The sequence below is a fragment of the Pelecanus crispus genome, chromosome 1 (genome assembly GCF_030463565.1).
Source record: "Pelecanus crispus isolate bPelCri1 chromosome 1, bPelCri1.pri, whole genome shotgun sequence".
Classification (NCBI taxonomy): domain Eukaryota; kingdom Metazoa; phylum Chordata; class Aves; order Pelecaniformes; family Pelecanidae; genus Pelecanus; species Pelecanus crispus.
This window is the reverse complement of record NC_134643.1, coordinates 57,197,661-57,211,593: the sequence shown is the minus strand read 5'-3', so window position 1 is coordinate 57,211,593 and position 13,933 is coordinate 57,197,661. Positions and strand designations below refer to the sequence as shown.

Sequence of the window (13,933 nt, the reverse complement as noted above, 5' to 3'; positions counted from 1 at the left end):
CCTGCATTTTCCACCCCTTACAGACGTGTGATGGGGAGGGAGAATGCTCTTACTGCAGCATGGCGCAGTGAGAAAGAAGGTAAATCAAGCTATGCAGTACTCCCTGCTGCTGAACTGGATATCTGAAATTCTGTGTACTAATGACGATCTCTGTTTTCCCATCTCCTGCTCTGCAGGGATGCCGCACCCATAGGGACAGAGGTGGGAAAAGTGTAACAAATCCCAGTCCCTCCCCCCACACCCCTGGCAAGGTGCTTTGGGAGGTACTACATCAGTGTACATTTAACTTGCTCAAGTGATGGCAGGCTCCAGGGGATAGTACATCAGTTTACATTTAACTCTCCCGAGTGATGCTGGGCTCCCATCTTTATTCTTTGGAGGCTGTTACTTAATTTTTTTTTTTTAGTTTCAGAATAAGTAGTTGTGCCTTTGTCTGGCTCCTTGACGTGACAGGTAATTTGCAGCACGTTGTGTCCTGTGAAGGAGATGAAGGGTGCTATTTTCCTGTGCTGCATGCTCTTCAGATCTTGCCACTTTATGAATTTGCCTCTTGTAATAGCTGTTGGCTGGTTTTTTTCTTCTTTTTTTCCCACTGTTGGTATTCCAGAAAGACTTGCTGCTCTCTCAAGCTGTGGTTGCCTGCCTGGAAACCTTAGTGGAATACCTGTATGTGAAGGACCAGGATGTTGGTAAAGTCTTCCTGCTCTTTCTTCTTCTGGGTTTCCCTCCTGCAGTGATTTTCAGCTCTTTGATCTCCATCCAGTAGTGCCCTGGAGCAGATGCTTAATGAGTTTATGCCCGATAAGAAAAATTATTTGTATGCCTAAAGTTAATCATGTGCTTTGTGGGATGAAGTCACAGTGCCTGGCTCCCCTGCAGGCATGAGCCCTCACTTTGGCTCTGGACACAAAGATACTTTCCAGAAGGAAAAAAGTCATTCCCCACCCCCCCATATGGTAAGAGTGAAAGGTTTAGGAATGGAGGGAGTATAGGAATAGTCTTTCACTTCCAGGCCAATTGTAGTAAACCTTTAGACCATAAATTTAGGGGCGGGAGGATCTGAATATGATGCGTCTTCCACATGGATAGTGTTGGTCCCAGTTTGGCCCTGAGGGAGGGGAAGGGAGAACAGGGTACTAGGCAGCCTTAGGGAATGGAAGCTGGAAATTCTAGATTTCCAGGGGTGAATGCAGACCTTGGTTTCTGGAGTCCATGTTAGACCTAATGTATACCGTGTTGGCAATATAATGTAATATGACAGTATTGTACTGTCGGGAGGAAAAATAGACCCTTCTGCTTATAGTCAGCCTCCTGCCACAAAGTCCAGGTGCTGGCTCTGATGTTAAAACAGACAGAAAGTTCTCTGAACCCAGACTTGTTCAATTCAGTCATTTAAACACTGAGAGAAAAGGGGATGGAGTGAATGAACACCAGACAAAAGGGACTTTGGTGGGAGAGAGGAAATGGTTGAATGAAAATGTAATACTGCAGATGAATGACAGCCAGTAGCTGCAGGGAGGCTATTAAAAGGCTGGGTTAAAAAAAAAAAAAAAAAAGGTGGCATGTTATAGGGAGGTTCTGCTGATTTGGGATTAAGCTAATGAAACGCTGCTTCAGCAACAGCTGAACCTGTCACTTTGGCTGCCTAAATTCTTGCTGTGGTGCAGAAATTCACAACAGCAATAACAGGAGTCTCCTTATGCCAAGCAGAATGAGGGTCATAGCTATGTTTGACTGAAAGATGCGAGAAGACTGCAAAGAGTGTGGCCTGGACTCTGCCTCTAGGAGTTCGCCTCATTTGAGGCTTTCGAAAACCCTCTCTTGGTCCAGAGATTTTTTCCCAGATACACAGAGCAGGCTCAGAGCACGGTGCTGGTACGTTCTCATTTCCACCAGCTAAAAGATACCCTCCAAACATTTTACATTATTTTTTAGTGTTGTTTTCCCATAGAAAAGATTCTTGTAGTGGCAATAGGGAGGTTATGTGACTGCCAGTGGAAGAGGGACCTTTCTGAAACTCTTGTGAGTTGCCATGGTGCAACAAGTTGTATCAGCTGACCTGTTGTAATTGTCCATCCCATGCAAGAAATACATTCTAACTTGCAATAAATACAAGGTAATAACACTTAACTTCAGCGTTCTATGGGAGACTTCACGCTGTCACAGACGGTGACTTTGAGCCTTGCCTCTGTTGATCGTATGTGCTCCTTATTAAGGACATTTTCTCTACTGATTGTTTGCATTGCTGCCATCAGCCTGGCTGGTCCTCATAGTACGCACTCTGATGCAGATCCAGGCTCGGTTTGTGCAGCTAATATGATAGTCTTTCTTCATTCCCCAAAGAGTATTCTGCAGCTAAATAAAACCCGTTGTCAGGAAACTTGTCCTCATATTGAAACCAGAAGGTATTATTTTTAAAACCCTGGGCTAAAGATACCCCCTTACTATTTTATGACATGCACCCCAGGAGAAGGTTTCTCTTCCTGTGCCAGCACAAAGATGGACAAAATGTATTTTCTGCTTTAAAAAGCTATTAAGCTTTTGTCCCTATGACTAAACTCTTGCCCAAAGAGTGACAGATTAAAAAGCAAGTAAGAACAGAGCAAAATATCCCCTTAGTGTTTCACAGCATGGGGTCTAGAAGAGAAAATTTGGGGTCAGTATTGAAGACTCTCCTTATCCGGGTCCAGCCTGTCACTTGGCCGATTTTAAAGCCGTCTTTGACTGGCTTCTCCTTCTCTCCCAGCTCTACATGTTGCTTCACAGCCCTGGCACCGATTCCTGCTCTTCACACTACTCAGTGGGGGCCAGAAGTCCTTTCTACAGCCAGAAGTTCTCAGGCTGATGACTTTGGTGAGCAGGGGAAGGGCAGGCTGTTCTCCGTTTTTTCCAGTATGTTGGTACAGTGCATGTGGGTCGGTTATTGGAACTTACTCCCCACGCACACACAATCTCAGATACTGCTGTGGCTTTGTCTGTCGCTATGTTTGTGCCCTATAATAACAATACTTTCAAGTGAACTTCCCTTCCACACCCTGCAGAAACTGACTGCTGTTAGTGAACATGTCTTGTTCTTCTGGTAGCATTTATTTACATCATCTAGGACCCCTGGGGAGGAGAGGGGAAACCTACAGAGAATATGCAACTGCTGTTGCCAGTCAGGGAGTATGCTGTAGCTCTCTGGAGAGCAGAGCTCTGCTAGGCATCACAGCTCATCTCCCCGTCTTTGACCTTACAGACCTGACTTTTCAGGGCAGGGAGTCACCACAACCTACTACCCTGCCGTACTTGGGGCCTGTGAGCAAGAGAGGGAATGTGGTCCTACCCAGCAGAAATACTGAAGATAAAGCCCTCATGGCAGTGGATGAGAGGAGGGGGTTATTAATGTGAACCTTCCCTCTCCAAATACATGATGGGTCTGTGAATCTTTGTTATTCTTATTTCACTTTTTAAAGGTTACCTGATTCATTTCAGTTCCTTCCTGACCTAAACCAAAACAAGTCTGGTTATAAATCAGAGCACCGTCAACACAGATATTTACACTAGTTCTATGAGAAGTGATATAAAAATCAGGTCTGTGGTTAAGGTGCTGCAGCATCCCATTACATAGAAGAGGTCTTCCCAGGAAATGAGTCACTGTTGGAGTCTGTGACATTACATTCAGTATTTAATGCCTCTGTTTTTTCCTTTGTTCAAGTTTCTGAGGTATCAGAGCAGCAATATTATTTCTCAAAAAGAAATTAGCGAGATTCTCCAGGAGGCAGCAGAAGCCAACTTAGCAGAGCTGCCTGAGGTCACATCTCGTGCCCTTCACCTCTTCCTTTGCCAGGTAAGAGAGCTGTGACTGCCTTGGAAAATGAGAAGGGAATCCCTGGGGGATTACTTTAGCCTTTGATGGGGAGCCATACACTTCCTTTGAGGAGGTTATAGTAAGATGAAGAAGAATCCTGCAGCTGCTAGCTTGGCCTGCTGCCTTGAGGGATGTACGGTGAAATCGGAAAGAGAGTGATGCCAGCAGCTGCCTAAACTGTGTCGTCATATTGGGCGGCCCCTTGATTCCCTCCAGATCAGAGTTTGAAGGTCTCATTGCTCTGTATGGAGATGAGGAGGGGAGGTATGAAGGAACAAGCCCAACAGTTTCCTGTTGGTCTGGAAGTCCTTTTTTCTTCTGACTGCTCAGATTCAGAGCAGTCATTGCCAGGTGGAGCCAGCGCAGTCAGGGACTGTTCAGACCTTGCTGGAGCGCCTCCTGGGACAGAGGAGCACTTGTGTGAAACATCAGGACATTGTGTATCCTTTGCTGGGCAGGTGCCTTTGATAGGTGATGTGAGGGTGGTAGGTGTAACAGAGGTAGAAGGGATGCTTAATCCTTCCCTCGTTCCAGCTGAAGGCAAACAGAAGTGGAAAAACTGAGTGGTTGCTACACTTGGCTAACTTTGGGATGAAAGACTTCATCATCCCCAAATTTGAGAAGACATCTGGGAAATGAGGAGACATTTGGGATGAAAAATGAGTCTCTCTGCTGGGATTACATTCATCTGTATGGCAGAGGTGGTCTGATGAAGGGGGAGCAGGCCAGGGAGCCTGTGACTTCAAAGCAGTAACGATCCCCGTATTCATTTCCCTGGAGGATGAACAATCATTTAACCTCTGTCTGTGTGCTAACTAGCGCCAGTATGCTTGTGAAATTGTGGAAACCCAAAGATGACTTGAGCGCTTTCAAAGTACAGCGAGCATTTGGAAACTGCTGAGTGGAGTTACCAGATTGCATTCTGCTTGGCCTTACAGTCCTCTGCTTAACTGAATCCTCCTCTTCTTCGTGGACGGGAGGCAGGGCCTGCTCCCAGATTACTTGTGGAGAAAGAGGGAGCCTGATGCAGTACTTGTTTATTTCTCAAACTGTCTGCTTTTGCCTTCCTGTTTTCATCACGCCGCATTGCCTCAGATAGGTAGCAGTGATGGAAGTGGCCCCAGCAGTGATTTCCTGTTGGGGTGGGGACTTCCTCCATTGTGGGACGTTGTCATCAGCCATGTGCAGGGTATGTGGTGGGTGAGGTGCTTGTTATCCAGGAGGAGTAGCTTGTCCTAGTGCTTACCCCCAATGTGATGCTACTGCTCTGTGGTGGGACACTCGGAGCGCGAGTTGTCCAGGTGGAGACCATCCAGCCCCATGATGTTCCTCTCCACTGCATTTGCTTGTCTGTATGGGGTTGAGGGAAGGTGGACAGGAGGTCTTGTTACATTGCTAAAGTTGTTTCTCATTTCTGGCTTTTCCACATACAAAGCAGCCTTCAAATCTCGGTTGTTAGGAAGGGTTTTGGATGGGCTCAAAGTGCAGCAGTTGGTGGCTACCTGAATAAGGTAGTCATGAACATGGAAGACGAAATCCTTTGGTCAAAACCAAGCTTTGATATCAGTTTTGTCGAGAAAGAACTTTCTTCAGGTTCACCCACACTGGTGTTTCTCACACGTGGTGGTGGGGGCGTGTCCATGGCTTGGGGGAGGGTTGGTTTCATAATGAAAACTTGTCAGCAATGTGTCAAATGTGGGAATTCCAGTAGCATGCTGGAGTTTCAGCCATGCCTTCCCTTCGGTTTCCACTTCCTTCCCTTCGGTTTCCGCTCATGCTGTCAATGACAGATGTCTGGGAAACGTGGCAGTGTCCCTCTCGCACATTGGAGACTGAGATGAGAAGATGTGGTGCACGCAGCAGAGGAACAAGGCAAGAATGGAATAGGAGGGCCCATCCTGCCTTTTATTTCCAGTGAGTAGTAGAGAGAAGATGGACGAAGGAAGTAATTTGTAGCTCATTTTCAGAAAAAGGTTTGTTGACAATCATTTATAAAACCCGGTTACTGAAATGGCTCCTCCTTTCCTTTTCTGTGTGGGATGAAGCTTGGTTGCTGCTCTTCAGTTAATCGAAATACAGAACTGCCTCCTGAAAACTTCAGCCAGGACCCCCGGCGAAGCAGATAGCCGCTTGTCCCGCTGGGACGAGGAGACTTCTTCCAGTTCACGGATGATCCCCGAGGCTACAGCCCCAGACCCCCGGCTGCCTGTTGCCTCCAAACCCTATAAGCGCCCCTTTCTCCTCGGGGCTTCAATTAACGAGAGGTTCCTTCCCTTGCAGAACCGGGGGAAGCCCTCCCGCGACGGGACCAGCCCCGGGGGGAGGCGGCGGCAGGGCCCGGCTCTCTCCGGCCCCCGGTTTTCTCCGGGCCCCCGACCCCGCACGGCCGGCGGGAGCTCGGCGGGGCCGGGGCGGGGCGGGGCGGGAGCTCAGGAAGTGACGGGGCGGGGCGGGGCGGGGAAGCGGCGGCGGCGGCGGCATGGGCATGGCAGCGCGGCGGGCGTGAGCGCCGAGCCCGGTACCGGTACCCGGCCCGCAGGTGAGGGGGGGCCGCCTGCGGGAGAGGCCCGGGGGAGCCGGGCGCCCTCCTCTCCCCGGGCGGGGGGGTCTCGGCGGGGGCTGCCCGGCCGTGGCGGGGCAGGAGGGAAGGGCCGAGGCGGGGGCAGCCCGGGGGCCGCTCCGGGGGCACGGACGGTGGCCTCTACCGCCGGCCGCTGCCGGAGGGAGACCCGGGAGGGAGGGAGGGAGGGAGGAGGGAAGGCCGTGCAGCCGGGCGGGCAGCGCGGCCCCGGGGGCGGCTCGCTGGAGCTTTGGCCAAAGGGCTTTGCCCGTAGCCGGAGGGCTCTGCCAGCACCGCCCGCTCTCCCTCCTCCTCCTCCTCCTCGCCGCCGCCGGGGCCCCGCGGTGCGGAGCGGGCTGCCGGCAGCGCCGGCGAGGCAGCCGTCCCGCCTGTGGGTTTGCATCCCCTCGCCTGCTGCGTCCGCTGGACACGGCTCGGGGTGAGTTTCCCACAGCGCGGCCGGGGGAGTCTCGGCTAATCCGCTCTCCGCGCCTCCGTCCCTGCGCGGTGGCCGTCAGTTTCGGCGGTGCTGGAGAGAGAATCCCCGTCTCCCTGTGCCCGCAGCCGCCCCAGCCCCTCGGGGTGCTGCTGGCCCCCTCCAGCGGGATGGGAGGCACGGAGGTGGGCTGAGAGGGATCCGTCCCCGGTGGAAATCACAGCAGCTCGCTGGCTTCGGTCGGGGCTGCCTAATCCCAACTGGCAGCCGTCCCTACGGTACATGAGATCTGGTTTTGGTGGTTAAGGGACTTTTGAGGTAAGCAGATGTAAACGGCCGTTGTTGTTTCACTGAAGCACCTGATCCTGTAAGCCCTGTATAGAAATGCACTAGCAGAAGAAGTCCGGGCCGCCTGTGTTTCACTTCTGAAGCTCTTGGCTCAGCTGCAACAAGAGATTAATCCTCATCTCGTTGGCGGAGGAGTGGCTCGGGGATGGATTTGTGGGGCGAGGAGTTTTCATTTCTTGTTTTGCCACAGTGTGCTCCTGGGGCAAGCTGGCTGATGATGCTTTTCCCCCCCTTGTTTCAGTGCCCTGCGGAGGGGAGGCGGGGCGGGGGGGTCCTGTGAAAGTCCCTCCTGGGAACCAAAGCGTGGCAGCATGGCTCTGCCTTGCGAGCTCATTAAGCGAATAAATCCCGGGGATGCTCGGTTCAGATGGAGCTCCTGCAGGAGAATTTATAAAGTCATTAAAAATGTTTTAATGGGAAGCACTAACCATCTATAACACAGCATCTGTTGTCGTGTCTTTGGAAAAACACGTCTAAATTAAGAGGATGGGAGACAGCGAGACAGACTGGTGGGCTTTCTGCTGAAGCAACCAGCTGGCTGGGGCTGCGAGGGAATATTGGTGGAAACTCCTTCCCATCTGTAGCATCAGGCCAGGCCCTGGCTCCCTGGACTGCTCTGGGAGTGCTGGGCAGAGCCAGCTTTGGCAGGGATCAGTTCAAGGAGGAGCAGGGAGGGAAGAGAGGAGCAGCTCTGCCGTGCTTCTGTCTCATCTCGTCCCTCAGCGGGTGTGAAGATGCAAGGGAGGGTTCACGGGGAAAGCATGGAGGAACATCTGCAAGAAGCTTCGGCATCCTTGCGCTTATGCAGTCTGGCCTGGAGAGGAGGGAATGTCCTCTGCTATTAAAACGGTGTGAAATGGGCAGGGCAGCGAAGGGAAATAAGCTCAAGCTGGTCCCACGCGGCACCAGCAACCTCACTTTCCCTATGGATGAGGGCAACAACTGGCTCCTGCTTCATTTTCACTGTGGTGTTTCAGCCCTGATGGGCGACGGCGGTCAGTAGCTTTGATGTGAGAATGAGCATCAGCAGGGAAGGGGTCAGACGAAAAGGTGATGGGCTTCTGGTATGGCGTGGTTCTCTAGCCCTCTTCTTCTGACCTCGTCCCATGGCACAATCTGTAGGGCTGCTGCAGGAGGATTTGTAAAGTCATTAAAAACATTTTCATTGAAAACATCAACCATCTATAATGCAGCGTTTGTTGTCGTGTCTCTGGAAAAGCCCATCTCCGTTCTGAGACTCAGGGGCAGGCTGGTGGGCTTTCTGCTGGAGCAACCAGCTGGCCAGCAACCGCTTCGGCTGAGAGCCATGCTTTGCTCTGTTGTTGCCTGAGCCGTTTTTTTTTTGCAGCTCAACATCTTCCTCCTCAGAGTGGCCGCGGGACATTCTCCAGCCACCTGGCTCCCATGTTGGAAGCGGGGACAGGAGCCCCTGCCCTGACCAGCCGTGCTGGGACTGCTGCGGGCAGCGTGGCAGAGCTGTCACGGGCAGCATTTCTGCTCTTTGCCTTTCAGCCTGGTCTGGAGGCCATCGGCTGCCTCCAGGGTCTTTCTCCAGTTCTCCACAAGCACAGCAAATAGCCAGCCTGGTCCTTATGGACGTGCGTCTGATCCGAGGGGCAAACAGGAGCTCAGGTCCCAGGGCAGTCGCAGTTTGCGCTTTTGAGTTGCTGCTCTTCCTCCTCCCCGAGACCCTGGGAAGGAGCGAGCAGCTATGGGAGGCTCTGCAGAGGGGGGACCCGCACCCCCTCGCTAAGCCAAGTCTTGGGCCCTTGAGTCGTAGTTTTAGGCAGGGTGAAGCAGTCTCTTGGAAGCCGACCAGGCTGGTGGGTCTAGCAGAGCATCTGCTTGCCCGGGCTGGAGAATTTCTCCTTACAGCCTCAGCCTGTTGGCGTGCTTTGCGGCCTTCAGGGTGGCTGGAGTACACCTTAAGGCTTGTGCCACAGCAGCCAAAGGGGACAGACCCTGGCCCCCAGCGTGAGAGGCTTGTGCTGCCATCCCGGCTCTGCATCGCGTCTGAAACACGGGTTGTGATGCTGAGCCCGCTCCAGGGGCAGCCCTGTCTTCCCCTGTAACGCTGATTGTAGTTACTCTGTTCCGTTCCCTTCCAGGGGTGCTGCCTTTTGCAAAGCACAACAGCAAAAAGAAATGCGGAGGGTTTCTCGTGTTTGCCTGATGCCATTTCCCTGCCCAAGCCGGGGGTGCGAGGGCTCTTGGCTCAGCCTTGGCAAGGAGGTGCACGGTGGGAGCGGGAGCTGCTGCTCCTTGCAGGGCTGGGAGAGCTGCCGGTGCTGCCCACTTTGTCTCGCCTGGGGTTGAAAAATTTTATTTGCTTAAAAAAGAAAAACAAGAAGAAAAAAACCCCCAGATTTGGTGTGAAGAAGGGATTTGTTTCTGTTCCAGTGTTAGGGTATTGGAGAGAGAGGCTTGGCCGGGTGGGCAAGCTTGGGAGGGGAGCGTGGCGGCAGGGTGAGGGCAGCTTTGGTGGCCTTAGTGTCTGCCTTTCCCTCGGGAGCAGGAGGCGGCTTGGGGGATGCCTCTGAAGGAGCTGCTGCTTCCGTAATTGCTGGTGGCCGCTGCTTGGCTCCGCGGAAACCTTATCCCTGCGGACAGGCCACCTCGAGTCCCACTGCCTGGAGGCCGAGGTACTGCTCTCCTTTTCGAGGTCTAGGCTGTCCCAGGGAGCTCACTCTTGACCTTCTCCTCCAGCCTCTCTTCTGCACGTTGCCTCTGTCTGAGGGACCCTCGTGGCCAGGAGCAGCTCTGCCCAAACGCGTCCCTGCAGAACCTCAGGCGCTGCCTGGGGAGGGACGCGCTTGGGGCACGGGGGGAGCTACCACCAGGTCACCCAACTGCTGCTTTTCGGCGTGGGGCCCGCAGCTGGCGCCTGGCTTGTAGCAAGGGGAAGGGCCCAGGTACCAGCACCCCAAGAGGTGAAGTGAGATGGCTGAGCCGGCCGTGCCTGGTGCTCTTCACGAGGTGGGCTTCAGCCCCTCGGCGATCCTTCTCCTCCCTGCTGCTTTGGTTGCTGGGCTGCTCTAACTCGCACACCCAGCAAAAAGCTAGCTGTTATTTTTGGGAGAAGGGATAGGACTTAATTTTTCTGCTGGATTAGTGCTCAGTCAGATCCCTGGGTGCCCAGCCAGCAGCGGAGGCAGGTAGAGAGGAGGGGTAGACTGGGGCTTCCCTCGCAGGGGAGAGCGGGCCGGCTGCAGCATCGTCCCGTGGCCCTGCTCTGGCTGCCGTCTCCCTCAAACCCCTCGTGGGGACAAGGGAGAGGCGGGCAAGGACCCCGGGGTCGAGGGCGATGTGCCCTTGGTCCTGAGCAGCTGCTCTGCGAGAGGCCTCTGCTCAGTAAGTCTTCTCGCTGGTTATTGTTGGTCTGTTTTGTTCCAGGCTGTGGCAGCCGACATGGGTTTTCTCTTGATCTGCCCCTTTCTGCTGGTGCTGCTGCTGTCCCGGGGCAGCTTCGCTGACCTGGAAAAGCAGAGGGTGGACTCTGGCTTGGAAATCTGTATCCTTCTCTGCAGCCTCTACTTGCCAGCCTTGCTGGAGCAGGGGCTGGCAAGTAGAAAGCTTCCCACGAGTGCCCAGCGTTGTTAAGCGCCCCACTGGGGTGTCCGGGCAAAGGGGCTGGCTGGAAACCCGTGTCTCATCCTGGCTCCGGCGCTGCCCCACAGCCCTTGGGCATGCCATGGAGACCTGGGGGGCTGGGATGGTGCTGGGTGCCCGGCGGAGGGGGAGAGCGGGAGCGCGGTGGGAGTGTGCCGGCAGCGCCCTTGACGGCGGTGCAGATAAGAAGCTGTTTGAGGTGAAGCGCAAGGACCAGATGAACGCGCTGAAGAACCTGATCGAGCTCAATGACGTCAACCAGCAGTACAAAATCATCGACATCATGCTCAAGGGACTCTTCAAAGTGAGCCACAGCGCGGGCCGCCCTCCAGGCTCAGTGTGCCCTGGGGCCGGGGAGGATGGGCAGGAGAAGCGGGGAGGGCCAGGGGGCCTCCGTGGGGTCAAAGAGAAGAGCTGGGTGGGCAGGTAGGATTTAGGACCTGAAGGGAGGACGCTGTGGGGTTTCAAGTGAGGTGGCTGGGGCAGCACCCCTGGGGTGCCCCGGGGGCACGGGGAAAGGCTGGCGGGATGGGATGGTAACCGAGGGCTCTGGTAGGTGCTGGAGGATTCCCGGGCTGTGCTCATCGCTGCCGACGTGCCTCCCGACGGGCCTTTCCCTCAGGACGAGAAGATAAAGGATGGTAGGTCCTCTCCGGTCCTTACCCCCTTCCCTTTTCCAGTGCTCTGGTGCATCGCCGATATTCCTCCTGGGACCGGCACCGGGGTAGGTACAAAACCCCTGTGTACCCAGACCAGACCCAGGCTGGTCCCTGTCTGTCGGGGACCGTATTGCTGCCTCTGACCAGTTCGTACTGGGGAGCCTGCCCGTTTGCCCCCAGCCCTCCCCACCTCCCAGTGGGGACGTAAGCGCCGGCGGGACGGGGGGTGCGTGCCGCTGTGCCGACCGGGTGGGTGGCTGTCCCCGCAGCGTACTCCCACGTGGTGGAGAACACCGCCTTCTTCGGGGACGTCGTCCTGCGCTTCCCCAAGATCGTGCACCACTACTTCGACCGCAACTCCAACTGGAACAGCCTCATCCGCTGGGGCATCGGCTTCTGCAACCTGACGGGCGTGTTCGAGCAGGGACCCCACTCCCAAGTCCTGGGGCTGGTACGGCTCCCGGTGTCCCCCCGCAACCGCATCCCCTCTCTGCTGCTGGGGCTGGGGGGTGAGGTTTTTGGGGTAAAAGGAGGGCAGGGGGAGCATACCCCACGTCTGAGGGATGTCATTGGGCTGAGGGATGGGGCAAGAGCACAGAGGGGGCTGATGGGGAGGAGGGGACCCTGGCCACGGGGCGGGTGCAGGTGGGAGGCACAGCTCCCCAATGTGGTCTCCACTCTGCTCCGCAGATGGCTCAGGAGCTGGGAATCAGCGAGAAATCACCCGATTACCGCAATCCCTTTAAAACGGACCACTCTGAGGTAAGATGGCAATGCCACCAGCTCGCCCCGTGGGCTTCTCCATCCCATCATGGCTCCAGGCAGCCACCTGGGGAAGGGAATGGGTAGCTTGGTGGGGAATGGCCAAAAACCCCAGCATGGAGGAAAACTGGTCAAAACGTGTGCATCGAATTCCACAGCTGGGCTGTGGTTGGCTTTGGGTGTCTGGTGTCTTCTCCCCCTCCCAGTGGCCATCTGCCCCGTGGGAGCATCGGGACCGAATTCGCCTCGTGCCACATCTGACCTCAAGCCCCCTGGCACCGCAGGGGCTGCGCGGTGGCTTCGGTGGGTTTGGGGAGGGGGGGGGGTTGTGCATCCGGGAGACTGTTGGGGCTCCCCCGTGCTGACCCACTGCTGTCACCCTGCAGTTTTTCCCCAGTGCCGACACCTTCCAGAAGGCGCTGCGGGAGGAGGAGAAGCGGCGGAAGAAGGAGGAGAAGCGGAAGGAGATCCGCAAGGGCCCGCGCATCTCCCGCTCGCAGTCGGAGCTGTAGCACGCGGGGGCTTGCACCTCGCGGCGGGGGCGATGCCGGCGGGACGCGGAGCGGCTCTCTCCCTCTCGGCGGCCTCAGGCCGGTGCCCGACGGTCCCCTTTCCGTTTGTGCCGTGGGTTTTGTTTTGTTGCCTTTCCCTTTCGTTTGGCAGGGGCCGGGTGGTGGTGCTGGTGGGTTGCCCCAACGGGGGTGGGGGGAGCTGAAGTGGGGTACCCCTTCCCCAGAGCCAAAGCACAGACGGGAAGGCAGCGGGGCCGTCCCCTGGGCCGGTTGGGGTGCTGCCATCCGTGGTGGGGTAAGGCAAGGGGGACACGCTGTGGCTGAGCCCCGTGGGGAGCCCTCCCCCCCGCAGCACAGGGTGCCCCACGCTGAACGTGCCTCCTCTGTCGTGGGTGGGCTGGGGAGCGTGTCACGCCAAACAGCCTCATGAGCAATGCTGCTTCTCTCAGTTTTGGGATTTTTTTTTTTTTTTTTTCTTTTTTAAGCTGGTGATCTCATTGGCATCCCCCTACAACTTGGTTGTACCTGGTCTCTGCCCAGCTGCTACCTCTGCCGGACCAGTTCTCCCCTCTTCCCAGCGGCTGTTTTACCGAGCTATGTGCATTTTGTCGGTCAGCCGTAGTTGAAAAGGCTGACAGTGCCGGTTCCCAGCCCGATGGCATCCCACTCTCCTGGGCGGCTACCGCAGTGCATCCCCGCAGGGAGGCAAACAGGCAGTGAATTTTTGGGAAGGAGGGATTTCAGCTCTTGGCCCTCTTTACACTATGAGCACAGGTTGGCTGCAAGCACCGCTGATGCTGAAGGTGCTTGGGGAGCCAGCCCTGAACCCCTGTGAGCCTATCCCGTACCCCACGCCCTGCCCACGCCATCCTGCCCCCATCCCTCTGGGTGGGGTGTTCTTCTCTAATTTAGACTCCCAAGTCCCCTTCTCGGGGGGACAGCAGGGCTGGAGCAGGGAGGGAGCCAGCTCATGGGCTGCGACCCTCTGTAGGGCGTCTGGGCTGCAGTGGGAGCAGAGGCGAGGGGCTGGCACAACCACCCTGCCTTTTCTCATGGTTGCTGATGAACTCGCACCAGAGGAGGCTCTTGCAGAGGGACCGTCCCCCAGAAGCGGGTGCCCTGTGCCGGGCTGGGGGCACTGCGGCCTTTGGGAAAGGGGGAATGTCCTGAATTTTTAACTGCGGAACCAGGTCCATC

At 55.6% G+C, this 13,933-nt stretch overlaps 2 protein-coding genes across 2 annotated transcripts in view; both read left to right on the top strand.

Annotated features, from left to right (window-relative positions):
- Positions 1 to 4,751, top strand: part of MEI1 (meiotic double-stranded break formation protein 1) — a 40,036-nt gene extending 35,285 nt beyond the window's left edge. The window contains exons 27-31 of the mRNA XM_075722202.1: positions 608 to 689; positions 2,747 to 2,853; positions 3,698 to 3,829; positions 4,181 to 4,290; positions 4,670 to 4,751. Coding sequence (XP_075578317.1) covers positions 608 to 689; positions 2,747 to 2,853; positions 3,698 to 3,829; positions 4,181 to 4,290; positions 4,670 to 4,751 — 513 coding nt within the window. The remainder of the gene's footprint in view (positions 1 to 607; positions 690 to 2,746; positions 2,854 to 3,697; positions 3,830 to 4,180; positions 4,291 to 4,669) is intronic.
- A 1,031-nt stretch (positions 4,752 to 5,782) lies between these two features.
- CCDC134 (coiled-coil domain containing 134) lies at positions 5,783 to 12,736 on the top strand. Its single transcript, XM_075727700.1, is given in 7 exon segments — positions 5,783 to 5,827; positions 10,588 to 10,705; positions 10,986 to 11,107; positions 11,360 to 11,444; positions 11,732 to 11,913; positions 12,153 to 12,224; positions 12,611 to 12,736. Coding segments are annotated over 7 exon segments (750 nt in total).
- Positions 12,737 to 13,933: the final 1,197 nt, after the last annotated feature.